This window comes from Branchiostoma lanceolatum, chromosome 13 (genome assembly GCF_035083965.1).
Source record: "Branchiostoma lanceolatum isolate klBraLanc5 chromosome 13, klBraLanc5.hap2, whole genome shotgun sequence".
NCBI lineage: Eukaryota > Metazoa > Chordata > Leptocardii > Amphioxiformes > Branchiostomatidae > Branchiostoma > Branchiostoma lanceolatum.
Window position 1 is genome coordinate 4,621,787 of NC_089734.1, and position 23,046 is coordinate 4,644,832.

Sequence of the window (23,046 nt, forward strand, 5' to 3'; positions counted from 1 at the left end):
ATCAAGTTGTTACGTAAGATCTCGATATTTTTTTATGCGCGGCAAATCATGATATTGAATTTCTACCGGATTCCCTCACGAACTTGTCTGCCCCTTACATGTTTGCACCTTTCCATTGCTAGTAGCCATCTGCTGACGGAGCCATGCTCTCTAGGAAGCTGTGAGCATCTTTTCTGCAGGTCTGTATACGTTCAGTGTTCAGAAATAATGTCTTAAATTTAGATACGGGCGCCCTACTCCATGTGTTGAAATTATCATAACAAGGAGATTCTATCAAGAATGGACTGTTCTAAATAAATAAATGAGCAGGGGAGGTTATCCCTGCTGTCCTGGCACATTTGATCCCCCTTTGTCCAAGAGTCTTGTTCTGTGTCATCACCCCCTCCTCCTTTTTTTTAACAGCCAAATCAATTTGAAATGTAAATCGGACTTCTTTAGACAAACCATACATGTAATTCAGTTTTTTAACATAAACATATACAGGATCGAACCCCTTGCCAATTGCAGCAACAGGCAGCACACACTATGTTTGTACAAAACATTTCCAGGGTCATTGACCTTGTCTAAACAAAGATACTGTTCTTCATCTGAAAGGACAGCTGAAATACATGTCTGTTTTCCACCGAAGGTCGTGTGTGTGGCGGGACGTGGGGAACAGCTGTCCGGTGTGCGACATGCCCGCGTGGGTCAAAGATCTCCAGACCAACCGACGACTGGCGACACTGGTCAGTCTGACCGGTCAGCTACGAGCTGTCCTGGACGGGACAACAGCAGTGGAAACCCAGGAGGAGAATGGTACCTTATAACAGATATTTAGTGCTCGAAATACTTTTACATGCAATTTGAAACATCTACATGCAAAATGATCTATTTTCAGTAGTAGGCACAAAAGCTTCCAAACCAAAAAGCATTACAAAATAAAACAGTAGTTGAACTCAGGAGGAGAATGATACCTTATAACAGCTATTTAGTGCTCGAAATACTTTTTTTTTCATTTACATGCATTTTACATGCAATTTGAAACATCTACATGCAAAATGATCTATTTTCAGTAGTAGGCACAAAAGCTTCCAAACAAAAAAGCATTACAAAATAAAACAGTAGTTGAACCCAGGAGGAGAATGATGCCTTATACGACTGCATATAACTTAAAATTAACCTGCTCCCTGCTAAGTTAGCCATTTGGCACCAAGTGTGTATTGGTTATGGGATAAACTTATAAAGCAGCAGTAAGAAGTTTGAATACAGAACCATTATAAAAACATAATGATAAAGTATTGCCTTGTTTATTTCATTCATTCATTTATTAAATACATACAAAATATATCAAGATAATCCACTAAGGCTTTCTCGAGTTATCGTGTTCACACACACACACACACACACACACACACACACAAATGCTACCTAGAAACATTATCTTGTGGTTGAGGTAATTGAAAGAGTAAAGTGTTTTATCTTTCTAGTTGCAGATGTGGAAAAGACTCGGGAAAGTGAGGGAGCGTTTGTTGACCATGCTGACCAGAAAACGGAAGAGTCTTTGGTGGAAAACACAGACATGGAAATTCAGGAGGCTAGCACTATAGAAGATCACATAAGTGTGATGGAAGAGGTGACTGATGATCGACCATGTGAGCAGGACAACAAAGGTGTAACTGAGAATATCCCTGATGAGCTGCCCTGTACAAACCATCCAAAGAGCCCGAAGACAGTGTTGAGGGAATCATCTCAAGGAAGTGCTCTGAAAAATCCTTCCGAAGATACGGACAAAGACGTCCCCGCGCTTCCGACACCCACCATGGATAAAGGTAAGAGGGCCACCAAGAAACAGGGTAGCAGCAAACAGAAGTGCAGCCAGTTGACCTTGAGAGCAAGGACAAAGAAGAGTTACGCTGAGGACAACGACAGCTCGGAGAACGAGAAAGAACAGGAAGAAGTTGTGCCCAAATCGCCTGATCCTTATTCGGTGTTTGACTTCCACGGGTCTCCCACTCGTAAGAAAAAATCCTCCAAGAAGACAGGAAAAAAGCTGAAAAATCAATCCATGTTCAACTTCTTTCCAGCACCTAGCCAGCAAGGTCAGAGGTCGGTTCAGGGGTCAAGTCGGGGGTCAGGTCGGGGGTCAGGTCGAAGGTTCAGTCGGGTCACCAAAGAAGGACTGGCGGATAAGAACCAGCAGTGGGGATTCTCCAACTCTGGAAGGAAGAAGAAAGTAGGGAAGACGTTCAGCCCTCGGAAGAGCCAGTTGGAGAACTCCTTTGTCAGGAGGGTCTGCTTTGCAGATGCAGATGAAGAAGAAAACATTGCAGGAACAAGGGATGAAGGCATTAAAGAAGCAGTTGTGGAGGAAAAAACTGGACAAAAGAGGAATAAAGGAGTGGAAGAAGCAAAGATGGAGGGATTAGAAGAATATACAGAAATTCGCAATGAAGGCATTGAGGAGGCAGTCATGGAGGAACCTAATCATGAGGATACATCTACAGAGGATGAACAGAACATAGAGCAAATTGCTTGTGAAGAAGTTACGAATGTCCCAGAAGAAGCACAGCCTGTCAAAGATAAGATGGACAAAACTGGACGAGAGATGCCAGATGAACATCTTGAAGGTGCTGATGCTGCACTTCAAGAGGATGGAAGTAAAGGAGGTGGGAAAGAGGAGGTTACTGCTGAAGTAGAGAACACTTCTACACCTGACGACATTGAGATGCTACCGGCGTTTAAGTCCGGAGAACTTCAAGAGAAGGAAGCTGCTTCTCCGTCTACAGATGAAGAAACGGGTAAGAAGAAAAGAAGAAGGAGTGGAAGACGTAGTGTCAGAGATGAGAGTTCTGAGAACGTTGACGTCACTTCTGACCCGTCAGCATCTGCTGGAGGAAGTACCAATTCTCCTCAGGGCTGCAACACCCCGAAAACCGGTCACAACAAGAAGCGGAAATCTCCAACGGTGAGGAAGACGCTGCTGCCTGCGGAAGAAAATGACAGCAAACCCTTAAAGAAAGCTCAAAAAGAAGTTGCAATTGACAATGACAGTCCAAAAGAAGCCAAGGAAGAAGGTGCCAAAATCCGAGGCAAAGCGAGAAACGTAGCAAAGGAGGGAAGCAGAGTCAGCATATCACCTAGCACTCCGCAAAGTAGGGGTGGGTCAAAGGGCAGGAGGTCATCAGTCCTGACCCCCAGGGGTCAGAGGTCGAGCCCACGAGGGTCACCAGGTCATGTGATGAAGAGGAACGTCAGAGGGGAGACACCACTGCACCTGGCAGCCATCAAGGTTAGGAGACATCTCAATCCGTAGACTTTCTCTTCCTGATGTTATGAATATTATAACAAGAAATTGTTACATGTATTACTACATCTCATATCTCCGTGAAAAAAATGAGGTTTTGATATACAAAATGTATTTCTTACTGCCATAGCCCTAGCCTTATCATGTGCATCAAAGTTGATGTTCAAAAAGTCCCAAGCCACCCAGTGTACCAAATGGAGGTTCCTCTAACTTCTATTTTTGACCTGTCCCTTCAGGGCGATGCTGAGACAGTTTTGCAGCTACTACAAGAAGGTGCCGACCCCAATGTCAGGGACAACGCAGGATGGACCCCATTGGTCAGTACCAGATTGAAGTACACAGAAAATGATATCAAGAAGCTACTTCCTCAAAACACATGTGTTTATGTTTAACTTGTATATTGTCCTTCGGCTTGGTAGTCTGATGTTATTGTTAGTACAATCCCTGCTATTAACTTAAGTAAGATGCAAACTTAAACGACAAGGTAACTAAAACCGGTATCTCACTGGACTGTCACGTGACCTGAACGGAAGTGTGTCGTCAGCAATGGGTCAAAGTGCTGTAAATACCTTTAAGTGTGTCTGGTTTTTATTTCACACTAAGGCGAAAATGGAGTGTTTGTGGTGGTTTTAAGTTTGCGGCAGTGCTAAAGTTACATACTGCTACAGTATTGGAGAAAAATGTTTGCAGTGGTGAAATGCTCACAGTGAAAACTGCGAACATAAAACCAACGCGAAAATTTCTTTCAGTAGTCTGTATCAGCCCCCGTCTCAGCTGAGTGATGCTCGATGACCCCTAACATAGATGGCCTCTTTCAGTTTCACATTCTTTTCTTTACTTCTCCCAGCACGAGGCATCGAACCACGGTCACACTAGAGTCGCAGAGGTTCTGTTGGACTACGGAGCGCTGATCAACACCACTGCATTTGAAAATGATTCTCCCCTGCACGACGCTGTGGTGAACGGAAGGGTGGAGGTTGCTAGGTTACTTGTGTCCAGGGGAGCTTCATTAGATGTCAGGTGAGTGGGTAGCTAACTAGTGTCCGGGGAGGTTTGGGACATACTGTGACAGTAGCGCAGTGGGAAGAGTACAACTGGAGTAAGCCGCACTGTACATGTATGTTCAACTTCCATACAAAACTGCTGAATGTTAAGAAGAGAAGCAGTATGTACCATTTGTAAAGTCTTTGGTACGATGGAAATCATGGTTCGATCTGCATGATATTTGGTATGCTGCCTCATGTTCTGGAAATGGTATGGCCATGATTTAAGGGTGGAAGAAAGCTGTTGTGCTAGGGAAGGAGAGACATAAGTGTTTCACTTAAACCGGTTTGGTTGTACTGATATTTGTCCCCCTCTTTCCCTAGGAACAAACTTGGGCACCTACCAGGAGACCTTGCCGTTACTGCGGCCATGAAGGAGGCTCTCAACACCAAGCCCCTACACACACAGCCACAGGTACACCATGTACATGAACAAATCATGCTAATATTTAGCTATTTACTAACATAGGAGTAGAATATAGAGGCTTTCAGTACCACAACTCACACAACCACACTGTTGAAAAGACTCATTTTTCCACGGAATTATCGTAGAGTGAAACTTGGTGCCACTACATGTAAGTACGTCAGATAGCTCCAAACAAAGCTAGATGTGCATCAGTGTAATACAATGATTGTATAAGTACTATAACCAGCTGCTGAGAAGCTGTGTTACGCCAATGGACAGTTATACTGGCTATACAGGGACAGATACACATAAAAGTCTTCTTTTTCCTTACTTTGAAAAGTTGTCAGCAAGTGATCGCATATCAGCTGTTTTAGTAGTTGATATGGCTCTACTGATACTTTCTATGTTGTTTCGCATCACCTTGACTTTGTCTTGCCGGCCCCAAGATTCATACAATGATTTGTATGCCTTAGGTTGTCATGACGACAAGCAGCCAGGTTGGCCAGGTCGTTGCCTTGGCAACAGGACTGGACAGCAAACAGAGGGAAGCACTGGAGCAATGCATGCTGGTCCTAGATGGGAAGGTGGTGAAAACGTTTGATGACCAAGGTTAGAATGAAAATATTTACAATGCACATGTACTTGCAGGAAGGAAGTTCACCTCCTACAGGTACTGTTTTTGGTTGTGTTTGTTGAGTGTTCGCACCTATAAATCAAGATCCTTTTGATAGATTTGTTTGAATTTTGGTAGGGTAGTCACTGAGGTTCATGGCAAGAAACATGGCAATTTTTGGCCCCCCTGCAGTATGTTCAGTTACTGCAGCATTACAGGCCAACATTTCTTCCTGAAAGTAGTGTGGTATAGGCCATGAACAGCTGGTCAGCAGCCTCCATAGAATAGGGACAACAAATGAGAGGGAGATAGGGGGAGGATCACTAATATTTGTGATGACGAGGGCTTTGGGGGTAAGAGAATTTACAAAACTCTGTATTTCAAGGAGGCATGAGATCTTTGATTTCTTGTTCCCACCTACAGTGACCCATCTTGTCGCGGCCTGCGATGACACTAACCGCTGTCCTCGCACCATCAAGTACCTCCAGGGTGTTCTCACTGGCAAGTGGATCGTCAGCTGCAAATGTGAGCCTAACTTTACTCTCACTTGAGAAATCCTTTTATGGCTGGGGACACATTGTTTTGCCAGTCAGCTCTATGTCCCTATTTGAAAGGTTGATGCAATTCTTCAGTTGTATCCAGACCTGGGTGCAAACCCGGGCAAACCGGCTCCATGGAGTTTGAACCAGATGTGGCAAGTAGCAGACTGTGCAGAACACTGCACCATGTGGCCAAAAAGGAGATTTCAGTCTCTCCTCTGTATGTGTCCATGACATCTAACCATAAACGACAGGGCCCTTTTCTTACAGTATTATTTCATAGACTTAGATCTCTCCTCTGTACATGTCCAGGGGTGTCTGCATGTCTGGAGGAACAGCAGCATGTACCTGAGGGGTCGTATGAAGTCCTGGGAACATTAGCTAAACCTGACAGCACAGGAGCCGGCAGGGGACGGCTCAACAAGGAACAACAGGTCTGTTTGTTTGTTTGCTTGTTTGTTTGTTTGTCCGGGGCTACCTTGGACATAAGGAAGAAGAGATTAGGTTCTAGAAAATCATTTTTTCGGATTTAGCTCACAGCTGGCAGCTTTTTGGCAAAGAACATATAACAGGCATTTGAATTCTACCATTATGCCTTTTGACACCTTGCATACATAATGTGTTTTCATTGTTTTTATGATTGAACTGTGTGCCTTCATGGCATGCACTAATTTAAAATGTACAATGTACAACAGCACCCTCTAACTTGTACCAATGTACCAGTACTCGTAGTCCAAACACACAATGCCTGCAGGTTTTCTAAACTGAAGATTGTCTTAAGGTTTTCCTCTCCTTTTTCCCTCCGCAGCTGCCAGGCCTGTTTGACGGCTGCCAGTTTTTCCTGCACGGGAAGTTCCAGCCCCCCACACCCCCCAGGAAGGAGCTGGTTGAGCTGATCAGGGCTGGGGGAGGGGCGATCCTGGCCAGGGAACCCAAGCCTGACAGTGACTGCCTACAGGTAGAGTGGGCTTGGACTGTTAAGTTATTTCTTAGACCAGGGACAATTTGCTACAGTAGGGTGTAACAAATACAAGGCCAGGAAAGGAAGACATTGCACAAACCTACTAAGTGTCCTAAAAACAGACCTCAAAAACAAAGGAATTGGAGACCTAAGAACAGCAAAGAAACTCAGAGAGCTACGGCAGCTCGCAGGAAAGAAGGCACAGTTGAAAGAAATGAAGAAAGACTGAATGCAGCCAGAGGTTGTTTCCACAACCTCTGAGCCGCAGAACGCAGTGGATCATCATCATGGACAATTCATTTTACTGATGGCCCCAGCATTTAGTATTTTACCTACTTTTACATAATAAGAAATATGGTTACTTTTGAAATACTGTTGGAAATACTGAATCGAAAATTGTCTTGAAGCTGTTCGGAAATGGGCAGATTTCTTAACATCAACAGTGGCAATAGTCGTGGAATTTTTTTTCCAAGAACTGTGACACAAGGAAGATTGAGATACTTTCCTAACACTTTCACCCCCCTGAAATGTTCAAATAGATACCAGTAGCTCTATGATGTTGGTTCATATTATACCACATAGGTTCTACCTTGTCCAAGGTCAAAGTACCTTGTGCAGTAGTCCTGTGAATCGCTAGATGGCGCACATATCCAAAGCAAAGCCTGATGGGACCTCACGTGATGACGCCCCCATCAAACCATCATTTTCCTTCGTGCTTCGCACGAGCTGCACATGTTCGAGTTTGGTCCGGCACGATCGGTACCGGTACTGACTCATACTTTTCAACGTTGGAGTTTGGATGAAAATTGGTGGAACAACGCTTCCACTCCTGCTGGCTCAGCGACAGCCAGAACAAAATGAGCCGACACGGTAGACGAAGATCGCCGTAGCTCATGGCCCTTCTATAACCTGGAGGGTTTAGAATTCGGGGAGGAACCCCCGATTCTAGGGGCAGGCGTCAGCCACGAATCTTGAGGACGGAGGAGCCGAAACCCGTCTCTCACGGCCCTTCTTATATAACCTGGAGGTTTTGGAATTCGGGGAGGAACCGATTCCAGAAGGGCCGACGTCAGCCACGTATCTTTGAGAACGGAGATACCCGTCTCTCATGGCCCTTTTTAAGTGGAGGAATTGAGAACGATGGAGTAAAAGCTCCCTCTCGTTTTGGGCCTGGCGACGTCTAGAAGATTCAAGAACGGATGTACACCGCTTCTCGTCGCCCTCTTCAAGTTGGAGGAGGCAATAATCTTCTCCCACTCATGGAGAACGACCGTAAGTTACAACCTTACGTTTGACAACAGAGGAACTAAACGTTTCCGTTGTTCATGGGCCGTCTTCGACCAGAAGACTTCGCCGAACGGGGGAATGAAAATTCATTGTTCCCTGCGGCCGTCACCCGACGGTAGCCGAGGGCGCCGTGCCACATGGCCCGGCCGATTCAAGGCGTCGTTTCAAAGGCAAACAGTAAGTACCTTACACCCGGTTTTCAAGGGTACCTCCATAATGGTTGCCCAACCAGGCTTCCATGTTGAAAACAAGCCTTGTTCGGATTGTTGCTGCCTTGCATTCTACGCTCGCTAAAGTTGAGCGCCCATCATTCTTCCCCTAAAGTCGACTGGAGATTACTCACTACATGTAATCAGTTACAGCTCGCCCGTAAAAGCGGCCAGTGTTTTAGTCAAGTTGTTGTTACCAACAGTCGACTTGGGAAGAACCCCCACTTCCACAGGAGAGAAGAGGATTTTTTCTCTACTTCTGTCGCTGAAGAAGGTATGTCGTTGACAATCGAACACAGGCTGAGTTCTTGTCGAACACTGAAATTGAGTCTAGTTTGTTGGTGATTTTTTTTTACGAAACTTGTTCCTCCGACAGCTTTCAAAATTATGACAAATATATTCCCAGTTCCTGGGCCATACCAGCCACAGGTGTGTCCATAATTTACACCATTACGGCAATTTCTCCGAAGATAAAAGGCGAAGTTTACTTTGTCACGGAGCTTTATGACTGGCGTTGTATTGCCACTCAAAGAACAACATATTGTTCTAGCATGTACAGTACATAGCAAGATTGAGCATGTATATAACTCGTAAGGACGAGTTCTTCAACACATGGTTGTTTACCTTCCATAGAATGTTCTTCTTTCAGATGAACATAGTGATGAACAGGTGTCTGTTCTAATTGACCCTTTGTTATGCAAAATGATGGCAACATTTTTGTTGTCGGGACTCGCACCGGTTGTACTTATACAGCGGTAATACGATCTGTTTTTCTAACATTTCGTTTGCGTCAGCTTCTGTAATTAAGCAAACGTTGCTGTTTTTTCTTTTTCTTTGTTTATGACCAAATGATATGAAGTCGCTGACGTGCTATGATATTGAGGTTGCTGGCGACAAACAGTCGACAGTATTCCTTCTCACCACGGACATTCTGCGGAGGATACCTTCCTGGTAAGCATGTGTCGTTAAATGAGCTGAGAAGGGCAAGTGCACTGCTCAAGAATTCAGGTAACATAACTGTTTACCTTCAATTTGCGTACAGAACGATCATTGTTATTTGAAAGCCGGTTCCCTGCCAACATACATGTATTGATTTACCCAAGGAGGTTGATTTACCAGGATGTTCTAAATATCCTTAATCGAGTCAAGTGTAACGTTAGCTCTTCAAGCTGCCAGTTCTGTAACCAATCATATTCATATTGAGGCGTGGACGTTAAGTCCCATTTGTTGCCGCGTTAAATTTCGCAATTTAGTAATTGGCCGTGTTTATACATGTAGCTGGCTGAGCTTACCACGTGCTCAAGGCCACGTGACCAACTAATTGGTGGGGATACCCAGTCTCTTCGACAGGGGCTTCATGAATGGTCTAAATACACGCATATGTACACCGTACATGTGTAGTATTCTATATCCTTGTTTTTTTCGGGATACTTTCGATCTTGAGTATTCGACACCTCTCATTAAGACATGTTGATTTCTCCAAGTATTAAACTAAAACTTTAATACTGGGCCTTTCCAGAATTTATCGAGTCCGTTTGTAAATTTCAAGCGGCAGACAGGTGCGATTCTATCCTAAATCGCCAGGGGACGCCATTGTCAATAATATTGGTGTCAAGGGTCACAGAGAAAATGGCCGTCTTATATTTTTATACCTCTTTATACCATCTTCAGTCGAGGAAGGCAGCGCCTGTTGTGGACTGATCTATTCGCTTCCGCCGTGTTCGTGCATCAGCTCCTTCCAATGTCGATCTAGTTGATTCTTGAACTGGTTAACTGTTTCACTGGAGACTACACTCTCTGGTAGGGAGTTCCAAGTGTTTATTGTCCTTGCACTAAACACATGTGCTCTTGTTCTTGACGCTGATATTTACGCTGGTGTTTCGTTCTCCTTCACCTGTCAGATTAATCTGATCTACAACAAGGGAAACTTGTTGGTAGTAATCCGACTGATGGTCTATTTTCATGGAACTTGACAACGTTACCGTTACAAGGGTATCCTTGTCGGAGTTGCACCGTCTTTCGGAAGAGACGAAAACCGGGGGTCCCGTGTTCGAGGAGGTGCCTCGAGCGCGTTACAACAGTCTCATTACTCATATGGGTACCTACTGGCTGTAATAATACAACCTGGTGAATTAATAACCCGCTCCGTATTGACTGGATTCCGGGCGCGAGGTCGCTCTATGTTTTTTCTTTGCTGTATGATACAACAGCAAATTATGTTGAGGTTAACTAATTGAAATGCCTCTGATTCTAGTACCTTATAACTTCGGTATATCAGTGAGCTTTAAATTTATTCAAAGCTCCTTTATCTTTTCCAATCAGCTGCCACGGGAGTCGGTGTAATGTAATGTTACATTTGCCAATAAATATATAAAGCAGATCCTGCTTTAAATCTAGCTTTCATCTAAATGTGGCCGTCAATCAAGACACAGTTACGAACTGTAGAGCACCGTTGGGTCCCAACGGTCCACCAGGGTGAATAATCACTCCTTGGTCTCACCACACAAAGCGTTCCTATTGTTTCTCGGTGGTAATCAGTAGATAATTAGATAGATGTGAGGTAGAAGTCTTGGGCAGTGCAGAGTCACTGCTAACTTATGGACTCCACACTGATTGCAGATATCATCAGTTCTGCCTCAGTATACCATACTACCTTTTCTGGTAACATTCTTGATGTGATTGAGTGAATGTTATACACTACAGTCACTCGTACATTGTGTATGATTCTTGGTCCCCAAAGTGACCAGGGTACCACTTGTGTAACCGTGGACACCAATTTTGATTCTCTGATTACAGGCATTGATGTAATCATTGTTACATTGTTTAATTGTTGAAATTAAGAAGTTGACACACCTTAGTTCACGGTTAACTCTTGGTATGGGTACGAACATTCACATTGTTCTTCAGCTGAGCTGAATCATCAATATCCAGATGACATATATCCAGTTGTGATTACTCAAACAGTAAGGTACAAGTAACCTTGTGAACAAATTGTGCTGCTGACACCCCTGTGTCAGGGTCCCCAGCAGCGGTATAATCAAATAGTGGATACTTCTAAGGTTAGTGAGGCTCCTGAAGTAGGACTCACAAGCCAGACTTCTACAAGCCTGTAATGCACATGAGTGAATTATCAATTGGTTGTGCATATGTTAATGAGTTAGCGGAATGCTAACAATTGATTGTGTGATTGTCTACATCTCACACGTGAGGTTCCCAGTAATAGAACAAGTATTGTGAACTACTTAACAGGAACCTGAAATGAAATGAAACCTCATTCAGACATAACTTGTCTTAGCTATATTCAACCTTTGTTATGAGGGTTCTAGAGGAATTCAGTTTTATCTGAAGTTCATATTTTGAACGGATAGGATAGACGGATTAGCCTGATAGAATGTTATCTATGTACGTGTACCAGTAAATGCCATACTTTGTACCTCGTACACTTGTTGTGCAATAAAGTTATTATTTTGAACGTATCTTACATGCATTGATGTGACTAGGTACGTCGGTAGACTTGGGTGCTGTTCTTCATGACCGTTGCTGTCAAGCAGACAAAATACTTGAATCAGGTCTCTTTCCTTTTGGGAAAGGGAACATTGTGATTTAGTGGATTCCTCCATTAGGTTACTTGGAGGACTGCTCCTTCCCCTTGGGAAGAAAGGGGGGGGGGCGAAGTTGGTCTGACAAGTAATCAGGGTAACAGGTCCAGAAGGATCCTTGCGAACATTAGGTCTTGGGAACTGGCCTTAGACTATGTCTGATACCCTAATCAGGGAACTGTGCTGTCCATAACTCTGGAGTCTGCACAAGGTACTTTGACCTTGGACAAGGTAGAACCTATGTGGTATAATTGGAGGTTATGCTAAGATGTACTTACCATATGAAGTATAATCGTAATTATACCACAAGGTGATACCTTGTCCAAGGTGTACCTTCCCACCCTGAATGTCATGTTCAGTAAGTAGACATTGCCCACCCTATACAAGTGGACAGCACAGAGATATTACTCTTGCACTCAGTCAATGATGGTTTGATGGGGGCGTCATCACGTGAGGTCCCATCAGGCTTTGCTTTGGATATGTGCGCCATCTAGCGATTCACAGGACTACTGCACAAGGTACTTTGACCTTGGACAAGGTATCACCTTGTGGTATAATTACGATTATACTTCATATGGTAAGTACATCTTAGCATAACCTCCAATTGTATTTTATTCGAAGATAAAGGTACCAGAACAAAATGCTTTTCCACTGTTGTGATTGTTTCCAATTTCTGTTCTAGGCCTCCACCACAGTTACCTAATAAGGAATATTTTCTTAGGTCAATTTTTTTTTGGGGGGGGGGGGGAGAAATAAGACATATTTCCTTAAATCTATTTTTCTCTTGAGGAGAAATAAAGCATATAACCTTATATCTCATTTTTCTTGTAGAGAAATAAGGCCTATATCCTTACGTAGGTATATTCAGTCTTGGAGAGAAATACAGAATCTTTTTTTTTTCTTTACCTCACCTAGGCCTCCACCACAGTTGCCTACCACGCCCGGAAGGACTCTGACCTTGCCCACTGTTCCCACTTCATTCTGTACGACGAGAAATCCGCCAAGACGCCGCCGAGGATCCGCACGGCCAAACTGTGCACCGTTCCCACCTCATGGCTGATGGACTGTGTGACTGTCTTCGGCCTGGTGGAGCTACCTAACTGATGTAACATATGCTAACATTATAATAGACTAGTTTGAATCACACAGACTGCTTTTGTCATAGGGGGATTTTGCTCACAAACTGTCTGTGTCAATCATTGTCATCGTTCGAAACAACATTCCCCAAACCCAGAAGAAGCAGGTGTTTGATTACAATCTCTGCCCTGATTTATTTAGAACAGGTAAGTACAACTGAGAATAAACCGTTTTTCTTGGTATTTTACGCAAGTGGAGGAGAAGAATAGACAAGTCAAGTCAAGTTTATTGCACAACAATTGCATCAGGTACAATGTACGGCAAATAACATGGAATATTAACAACTACGGACTATCTATACTAGTGCACTAACCTAACATCGTGGATATGTGTAGCCCCATCACTTTTTGTTGTTGTTGTTCCTTTTGTCTTACAAAGATATAACATACATATGGTTTATGCTCAATATTTGTTTTGTAAGTATACTAATATAACCTTATTGGCATAGTAGAAACTCACAATCATGTACAATAATACAAGACATTGGTTCAGCTTCCATGTTTTTGGTGTTCTGTTTGACATAGACATTATACCATTTATACTTATTTGTTTTGTTAGATTAGAGTTCCACGACGTCATGCCTTTGCCGAGTAGTCTTGTTTCATTACAATTTAAATCATATGCAAAAACGTCTCTTATTATTATGATTTAAAAGAATCCATTACCTATTTCTAATTCACACATGTTGCAAGTTTCCTTCTTAATGATGCTGTTGTATTGAGACAGATAATGCTACTTACAGTCTTATTTGCATAATCAATGAGACAATGAAACAAATTTACAAAAGCTCTAAATTTCATGGAGGTATGAGGTATCCGAACTCTCATTGATTATTGGAATAAGTCTGTATTTAGCATAATTATTTACATTCATGGAAATATATAATTTTACATTCATGGAAATATATATGAGATATATAATGCAATGGTTGAAAGTACTCAATGGTGAAATGTGGTTGGCTGAAACGTATGGTAAAACGTTACAAACGAGATCACACCTATACCCAGTTACCAAATGTCATTATAATCCATCTAGAGGTTCGCAAGTTATGCAGACCACAAATGTCCGGAAACACCCAGACCGCATTTCATGAGGTAGCAAACTCTTAACAACAAATCTGTTGTGCCTGCTGTGTTGTCACCTCCTATTTCACTCTTTGTATTTGAATTCACAATGGGCATGTGAAATTAACGACTATAAAAGCATTGGTTACCATTCACGTTGTCTTCGTTGCCTGGCAACTCCGCGGGTACCAGGTATCATGTTCCCTGCACCTGCAAACATGGCTGAAGGAGGTGATAACCTACTCGTTCCCAAACCTGGCTTTTTTCACCTTGACCTGTTCGTCAAGGACACGAAGGACGTTTCACCGTGGTATGACGAGCTCAAGACAAGACTGGACCAGGAAACGGGGCCCATGGAAAGTGCTATGACCAACCTCCTGGGTGTTTTTGCGTTCTACAACCTACGCGATCAAGGTAAAGCACGGAAACTTCTGGAGAGCGTCGCCCAAAAGGACGAGAACAATCTCAACGCTATCGCCAACAAACAGTTCATATACGGCCACCTGATGAGAGCAAAGGACGAAATGGCATGTAGGGATCGGTTACAAGAACTGCTTTCTGACAAATCCGATGCTGCAAGAGCACGAAACGCTCGCTGTTTTGCCGAACAGGGATACGCGCTTGCCTTTGATGTTAGGGACGACAGCAAGGATATGGTATCAAAGATGAGGAGGGCTATCAGCTGGTTTGAATCAGCCTTGAATTTGGTAGATAACGCCGGTGCGGTGACCATAGAGGAACTTCTTGTTTGGAAATTCTACCTAAGTAAATGTTACCTGCGACTCGACCAGGTCAGTGGTGGCGTCCAACACAAAGCGCCAGCGTTGACACGCGACGATATGTTGAAAGGTTTCATTGTAACACGAAAGCTTTTGATAGAGGTAACCAAACTTGACCCAACTTGGAAACACGGTAGATTTTACGTTGCACGAGCATGGGCTATGTTAGGAGGTCTGGAGAGTAAATGCAACGTGAAAGTTGAGTGTTATGAAACCCCTGAGTACCTAATCAAAGAAATTCCCAAAACAAAAGGAGCTGAACATATTGGACCGCATGTGGGTTGCTTTGAAAAGGCAGTGGAAATCAATCCCAATGACAGCGAAATCTACAGGAGATGTGGGCACATGTACCTGGTTGAACATCTCTACGAAAATGCTCGAAGGAGGTTGGACAAGTCAATAGACATAATGCCTGCAATTGCAACTAACTGGGTTGCCTACTACATCAGATCCCTCGTAAACATGAGAGATTACGAAGACAAGACAAAACAAGCAATCCGTACTGAAAGGCCATTGCCCTCAAAAGAGTTACTTAACAGGGCCAAAGATGACGCCATTGCCTCCTGTAAAGGTGCAGCGACACCGTTCAATAATTACCAACTCGGAAAAGTCTGTCACAGGCTTGCGATTCATCCGGTAACGGAAAAAGTGGAGGACTGGGATGAATTAGATGACGCCCTTGACCACTTCGCCGTTGCACTGCAGCTGGAAGACGGCTTCACCAACCCCGAGATCCAAGCAGCCAGAGGCAAGAGTCTGGAAGTAGCAGGAGAACACGGGAAGGCTGCAGAGTCGTATAAGCGTGCCGTTGAAAACGATGCTGACAACACAACCTACCTATTGAACCTTCACGGGGTTCTGAAAAACCTTCTGATACTTCATCGGAATGTCCAAGGTGAGCATTATGTCAACGAAATGGCTTTCTGGATCACCGAGGGATTCAAAAAGTACGCGGACATCACACCGGTACTTCGCGAATGCGTCTTAGAGTTTGCCAGCCAAATGATACAGGTATGTCAGCACCTTATTGACCGTGACAATGCCAAACTGGCGAGGATGTGCCTTGAATGTTTTGAAGGGATCGACAATGACACATGTCGCACAGATGCTGAGTCTATGCTATCTTCACTTTCAAAGGAAGCATCTGGAATAGATGACCAACTGATGAGAATGTCTGTAGTACAGTCCGAGCAGGAAACACGCGTGAAGATCCCGGTGACAGTGGAGAAACCGCGTCACGGGCAGGAGTTCCAGTACGACTTCTTCGTCTCACATAGCAGCAAAGACGCCGACTGGGTGAACTTCGCACTTCTTCCAGCATTGGAGGTGGAATCACAATTCAAAGGTGCGTTTCTTTGACCATGATCTTGATAGATAAAATAACTGACAATACGTGTACTTGTTATTCTTATGAACACACCATCTTCATGTCACAACATTATTTCTGATGTCTGATGATTGTTTCATGTGATACATCACTTCCGCAGGTTGTGTGGCTGATCGAGACTTTGAACTCGGCGAGAGCGTGTTCGACAACATCATTCACAGCATCGAGAACAGCTACAAGACCCTGTTGATCCTCACACCAAACTTCGTCACCAGTGAGTGGTGTAAGTACGAGACAGAACAAGCATTGTACGAGCGTTTGGAGACAAGGAGAGGGTGTGTTATTCCCATCTTACTCGAGAAGTGTGACGTACCGAAGAAGTTACGAACTATCACGTACTTTGACGTGTCCAGTGACGTAATTGGCTCTTACGATTGGTTGAGATTGAAGAAAGCTTTGGAGCAGGCTCCTTTAAAGGAGAACTGAAGTTTCAAAGAGTTAAGGCAATGAAAATGATACTTTTAAAAGGTTTTTATCACGAGCAGATTGTTTGCCGTGTATAGGTCATTTTTAACCGCCTTGGTGTGTCAAAGGAATAGATATTAGACTTACAACATTCATGGATGCATCTTTGCATACTATGACATGATATTTTATGTGGACTGAAACGATTTTGATAATAAATTTTATTAAGAGATACTGTGTATTGTTGTTGCTGTTTATTCAAATCTTTACGTATACGCCAAGAATGCCGTGTTTTCGGTTGCGTGTGTCTGTCCGTGTCTCTGCTAGAGGACCCAAACTTATGTCACTTCTTCCCGAGCACAAGAGCTACTACATGTGTACTATCTACCACACCGACGTTCCTCACTGGACTCAGGCGTAAATGACCTAGTTTGGGAAATGTACGTCCTTCGGATAGGGTGTTAAATGGAGATCCCGTGCTTAAGCACTTTAAAGAGCCTACCACACTTCTCGATAAGAGTAGGGGTCCATCCCAGGGACCCCATGAGGGGGGTCACCAGGTATCAAACAAACAAGGTAGACATTAATATGGAAATGGACACACACAAAGCAATAGCCAATAAAAACTTTTATATTCAGAAAATATAAGATAAAAACAGATTAGTTTAACTTAACATTAATTTTCCACATGATCAATATCCAGAAAGTTAAGTTGCATGCTAGTTTGAAGGTCACATACAAAAAGTGTTAATACAGATTTTAATCAAATTATTTTAACTATCATCACGAAATATCCATAGCAATAAAAACGTATCCTTAGACAAAAAATACCTTTGCTGTTTGAAAATGTGACTTATTCTAACTTTATAGTTATGGGAAAGGGGTCAATCCACCCCTCAAACTGAGAGAAGGTCACAGTGCAGTGGTAGCACATCCTATATTAGTTTATGACCCTGAACCCTAGGGCAAGATGAAGGATATTAAAGAAGTATATAACAATAAAAATGTATCCTTAACAATTTTTTTTCTGTTTGAAAAATATGGCTTATTCCAACTTTGTGACAAATATGTTGATCAGAACGACCAGCATGGAAAACACAATGGCGGCGATGTTCGTTGCCTTCAGCATGTCCTCCTGTTTTTTCCTCTTCTCCGCGTCCTTCTCTAACTTCTCGATGTTTGTGGCGCCCTGGACAACCAGCAGGGCGAAGATTACCACTTGGAACACCATGGAGAAGGACAGCAGTGTCACACGCGCCACCTAGCAGGATAGAAAATTATGACAATTAGGGACAAGGTTGTAATTCGAAACTTTGATAGCCACCACATCTGTCTGTGGTTCGCATTTTGATATTTTTTTTCTAGTTTTGAAACTGTTTTAGGCCATGAGTTAGTAGAAAATGCAAGCATATAGGAAACAATATTACCCTTTAGAAACAGCACTGTTCATATCCTTGCCAACGTCTAATACGCCCATATGTATTTGAATGAACAAACAGGTATTTTGAAGGCTGGAATACCAACATTTTCTTAAAGTACATGTGAAATGAATTTTCAAAAGGACAGTAGTCATGGTAGTGAGCATGCGCAAACTAAATGTCCAAATTCTAGAGGTCTGGAACAGCCGTGTGCATTTATGGCATGTTCCGTGCTCGTAAACTAAAGAATGAATGACTGAATTATAGCAAAGTTGTCCATGTCCATAAGGCTGCACAATCGTCTCAAACCAGCTAGTGAATATCTTCAACATCTTTAAGACGTTCCTTACCTCTAAATGCGTGAAAGGGTCCGTCTCCCTGCCCTTGAGAAGGGTCGCCATCTGTGACGCGTTACTGGTGAACAGTGCCGTGTCCATCAGACCCTGTACAACCGTCTTAAACTAACTAGTGAAAGTCTACATCTTTAAGACGTTCCTTACCTCTAAGTGTGTGAAAGGGTCCGTTTCCCTGTCCTTCAGAAGGGTCGCCATCTGTGACGCGTTACTGGTGAACAGTGCCGTGTCCATCAGACCCTGAACAACCGTCTTCAGCGTCGCGTACGTGTTCACGTTACTGATGACGCGACCTGAGGGAAGATTGGGAAAATATTCTCAATTAACAAAAACTTGGAAAGTATAGAGATTTTGGTGCAGTTACAACTACAGGAGAAGACCACTCGGGGCCAACAAAATCTGGACTATGTTGACAGGTGGTCGCTATAGACAGGACTCTTAACGCCTACATGTATGTAACAGGGCGGAATTGTGTAAGGGGCAATCGGAAAGTGGTCCTTGTGTACAGGTGGTTACTAGTTTACTAGCACAGGTCTTTTTTTCTTTCCTTGCTTATACTTTTCGCTTAGTCACCAACGTATACAAAAAGCGAACACGGTTTAGGCCATGATTGAAGCAGAAGCGATGAGATGTGAGCGTGATCAGTTTCTTAAATTGAGAACCTGAAAAATTATTAGACTTAAATGTTTCCTGATAAATGAGGTTTGCATGTGACGCCACGGTCACCATAATGTTTCATTGGTTAAACCTGAAAGTCTCGCATCTTCACGTGTATGACGTCACAGTCACGTGACTGGATTCAAATTTCCCGACAGTTTTAACCGCCCATCATGGCGGACGGCATTTACGTCATAATCACGTGACTGCAAAGGCCTTATTTGTGCAAAGTGAGGATTGCTTTTTTATTAAGGTGAAAAGCTGTGCTTGGGGTTGCCGAAAACACGAAAGAAAAGTTTTACCCAATAACGCCCCCGATGGAAGAAGCCATTCTTCGCCTACGACAGTGCAGGAAAAGAAAATTAGAGACAATAGTTTACTAGAACGTAAAGAACAGCAGGTCGCTGGTGTATTAGCTACTAGTACTAGTACTTACTCACTACTTGCATGATAGCTAATGGAGGAAATAAAGTGTATAGAAGTACGCAGTAGGTCCACATTTTTACGGCTTCCGTAGTCTTGTAATAAATAAGTAGAAATATTAATGTATAAAATCTTGTAATATTGGTTTTAATTTTACATTTTCCGTAAAGAAAATCATACCTGTGGGGTTCTCGTCTTCTGAACTTTTTTCACTGGCGCCATCGCCCCCCTCTGTAGTAGTGGTAGCTTCCCTGGTCGTGAGGGGTTCCATCTCTACTCCGGTGCTGCGTTCGTTCGGCATTTTTTTCGGCTTCGTCTCTTGTTGTCAACTCGGCGACTATCTTTGACCTGATAAAACAATGCCCTAGAAAGGTTATTTCATATTGTTGAAACTGCATAGGATATTCTGTTTTAAAAACAGCACTGCGATCTTAGCTTCCAACTTTGATATTCTGTATTTTGATACCTTTATAGTAATCCTAACATCCTGAACATTTTCTAAAGCAGATCGAGGATAATGACAACAGCAAGAGTGATGACCACACTGACACTCAGACCACTCCCGCAGGACCTAGGCGAATGCCTACATCCTTGTGGCATGTTTCTCGCTCGGCTTCGTCTCTTGTTGTCAACTTGGCGACTAGCTTTGACCTGAAAGTGACATGTAAACCTAAGCCAGCCCTGTAGACAGTGTTGACTTAAACTCTATAAAGAGACAAACGCAAACTTTAAGTCAGACTCAGACGTCTACTTGGCGGACGGAGCTGACCTAAAGGTGAAAAGCAATTTTACAAGACATCGAAGAGCTCATACCAGACTTCGGCTTGTAAAGGAAAGCTGCAGTAACTGAAAATACTGCTATGAGGTCAAAAATCGCCATGTTCTCTTAGGACCTCAATAACAAACAACATCGAAATTCATAAAAATCCATCAAATGGATTTTGAGTTACATGTACATGTATAAGTACAAGCACACAACTAAAACAGTACCCCCGTCGGTTACCGGTTGTGAACTTCCTACCCGGAGTTTGGTTGCCCGTCCTGTGGTGTGTTCGTTCAGCATCTGTCACGTCTAACGTTATAAAGTGCTTATGCCACGAACGGCACTAAATTACTAGTACAACAGTTCCTGTCCGTTTAGCAAACGGTGTTGACCTGAGTGGGTGGAACGCAAACTTTACTATTCCCTCCTTGCCTAACTAACGGTGTTGACCTGAAAACTCAAGGCCTGTAGCCTGGCATCCATCCTATCCTAGAGCCGGTTCGCTCTTCTGATCGCTTCTCTGCCTACAAGCAATATAACCTCCTTGCTATTAAAGGACCGAACTGAAGGTAGAATAGGATGGGTATCACGTAAATCACCAAACGCAACTTCTATCCGAATGTTGCGGTTTTCGGTTTCTGTTCTTCTTTCTGTGCTTTGGACCGTCTTTCGGGTAGTTCAGTTGTTGTTTTTGCTCACCACACAACAGAACCTACAGTACATTTTATAAAAATCGACGAGTCGGTGTATCTGCTTTGAGATTCACTACAGAACCAACAGCGTATGGTCCCCATGACCAGCCGCCAGAGGTCGACCACCGTAAATAATCGTCCCCGTGGATGATGTCATCTCCGAAACCTTACAGATGGAACGGAAACAGAATAGCCTCCAAATTCAGTCGCTGAGAGGATGGTAAGGGAAACACATGAACACACGTAGAGAAAGCGGCGAACTTCTTTTTGACTCGTGTTGTATTCGGTTCTACTCATAGCATTCTTAACAATCTAATTATTGAGGCTGGGACCTGACAAGACCAGGTTTTCACTTTTCCTATCTAAACCTTCCCCAACCGAGGCTGATTTTGAGACTACAGTGACCCCACTCCGTCTTGAGTTCAAGGAAGTTCCCGTTTCCTGCAGCGGCACTTCCTCTTGCCGTTCTTTCTCACGCGAAGCGACCTTTAAAAGTGATGACTACAAATATTAAACACAAAGAGACAACTAAGCGTACGTGCACTTTTTCACGGAACCACTACTGTGATACAAAACAGCTGTTGATAACAAATCTCCTTGCAGAGGACTGATGTTCTAGTACCGCTGCCAGGTATTGTCAGTGGTAATGATAATATTTAATGCCCTCCCGGATCCCCTCTCATTCTCTTATCACTCACTCTGTCTTTCTCTTTTTCAAATTTCGCTCTTTCTCTATCTTTATCTCTCTCTCTCTTTATTTCTCTTTGACTCTCTCTTCCCTCTCTCTAACGCAAAATAAACGGTAAAATAGAACATCTGCTTGGAGATCGGAGACTGAAAAGCGGATCTGCAGGGGAGAAATAGCTCAAAAGCCAATTGAAGAAAGCATCGTAATCAATAGACACAATGACAATTGTCCATGAAAAGCGTCAAAATATCCCGTATGAATAGTTGTCCCGTGGGACACTGGCTAATAATCCAACAATGCGGTCGCCTGGGTCACATTTCTGGGGCGTGTTATCATTGGCGTTTGGTTTCCATCAAAAACGGATTAGTTTACATGAAACTCCGACCAGCCCAGTGCCCCAGCATCCCCCCTCCCAAACACACACGCAAAGAAGACTTGTTTGTAATCCTTATTTTCACACATATGCCGTGAACCACTATAATTGCTACTTCGTGGGTGAATGGTAGTCCCTATACCAGACTAACTACACCGACTTTAGTCCCCTGGCAAATTACTGTCCCTAATAAAGCCTGACTGGCTCTATTAGAGACAGTAATTTGCCAGGGGACTCTGCCACCATAGGACACTACATGTAGTATCATCTGGGTGAAATTTACTCTCCTGGCCAATTAGGCGCGATATTTTTGACGAATTCTACTATCCATAACCCCGTAGGAAGGCCTGATGCAGCAGGCTATATGAATAGGGAAACACGCACCAGTAGTACTAGTAGAGCCAGTGGTTTTCGTGACCTATATATTCATAAATGGCTAGAACGAGCGTGTCTGTCAGACTACGAATCCTTCCCGCTAGCTTCCTGGCTACGGAAGTCACTGTGTACTTCTATTTGCATGTTCAAGTGTTTGTAGATCTTTGTACACAATCGCTATCCAAGGCTACCGTACCGTTAAGTCAACGTTGAACTAGTTAACTACAGAACTAACAGACTAGCTGTCAACAGTGGTCGGAGTGTATTTAGTGCTAGTAGTAGAGGCTATAGACAGTAACTTAAACAGAAGCTTACCTTCGTTTGGGGGACCGTTATGTAGACAAACTTCCTCACTGAATGTTGGGGTACCACAGCGTAAGTCAAAGGGCAGCGTCCTACTAACGGATAACAAAGCTTGTGGCAGACGACGGTATTTCTGAGTGGGGCGGCCCACTATTAAGCGGAGGGGGTTTCGCAGAAATACCAAACCTAGAAATAATTAGACAATCCATAAAACAATTACAGTATTAACACAAATAAAACCACAATGTTATGCTTACAAAGGTTTGGTAGCAAATATGTACATTCTGAA

At 43.3% G+C, this 23,046-nt stretch overlaps 3 protein-coding genes across 5 annotated transcripts; 2 read left to right on the plus strand and 1 right to left on the minus strand.

The window, feature by feature from the left end:
• The first annotated feature begins 85 nt into the window (after window positions 1-85).
• Window positions 86-13,392, plus strand: LOC136446859 (BRCA1-associated RING domain protein 1-like). Its single transcript, XM_066445494.1, has 11 exons — window positions 86-179; window positions 629-795; window positions 1,467-3,268; window positions 3,520-3,600; window positions 4,131-4,303; window positions 4,651-4,741; window positions 5,206-5,341; window positions 5,769-5,870; window positions 6,197-6,318; window positions 6,693-6,842; window positions 12,856-13,392. The coding sequence occupies exons 2-11, from the start codon at window positions 675-677 to the stop codon at window positions 13,042-13,044; spliced, it is 2,967 nt and encodes a 988-aa protein (XP_066301591.1). The 5' UTR covers window positions 86-179; window positions 629-674; the 3' UTR covers window positions 13,045-13,392.
• Window positions 13,393-13,404: 12 nt separating this feature from the next.
• LOC136446860 (tetratricopeptide repeat protein 22-like) lies at window positions 13,405-16,934 on the plus strand. Its single transcript, XM_066445495.1, has 2 exons — window positions 13,405-16,265; window positions 16,408-16,934. The coding sequence occupies exons 1-2, from the start codon at window positions 14,339-14,341 to the stop codon at window positions 16,731-16,733; spliced, it is 2,253 nt and encodes a 750-aa protein (XP_066301592.1). The 5' UTR covers window positions 13,405-14,338; the 3' UTR covers window positions 16,734-16,934.
• Window positions 16,935-17,747: 813 nt separating this feature from the next.
• On the minus strand, window positions 17,748-22,894 carry LOC136447809 (ninjurin-2-like). Of its 3 annotated transcripts, none has more exons than XM_066446873.1 (5): window positions 22,770-22,894; window positions 19,744-19,911; window positions 19,443-19,478; window positions 18,631-18,776; window positions 17,748-17,973 (listed from the first exon to the last, which is right to left on the minus strand). In XM_066446873.1, exons 2-5 carry the CDS (start codon window positions 19,862-19,864, stop codon window positions 17,758-17,760), a joined length of 519 nt encoding a protein of 172 aa, XP_066302970.1. In that variant the 5' UTR covers window positions 19,865-19,911; window positions 22,770-22,894; the 3' UTR covers window positions 17,748-17,757. The 3 variants fall into 3 exon arrangements, with proteins under 3 accessions (XP_066302970.1, XP_066302971.1, XP_066302973.1); XM_066446874.1 differs by having other exon boundaries at window positions 19,744-19,927; XM_066446876.1 differs by lacking the exon at window positions 19,443-19,478.
• Window positions 22,895-23,046: the final 152 nt, after the last annotated feature.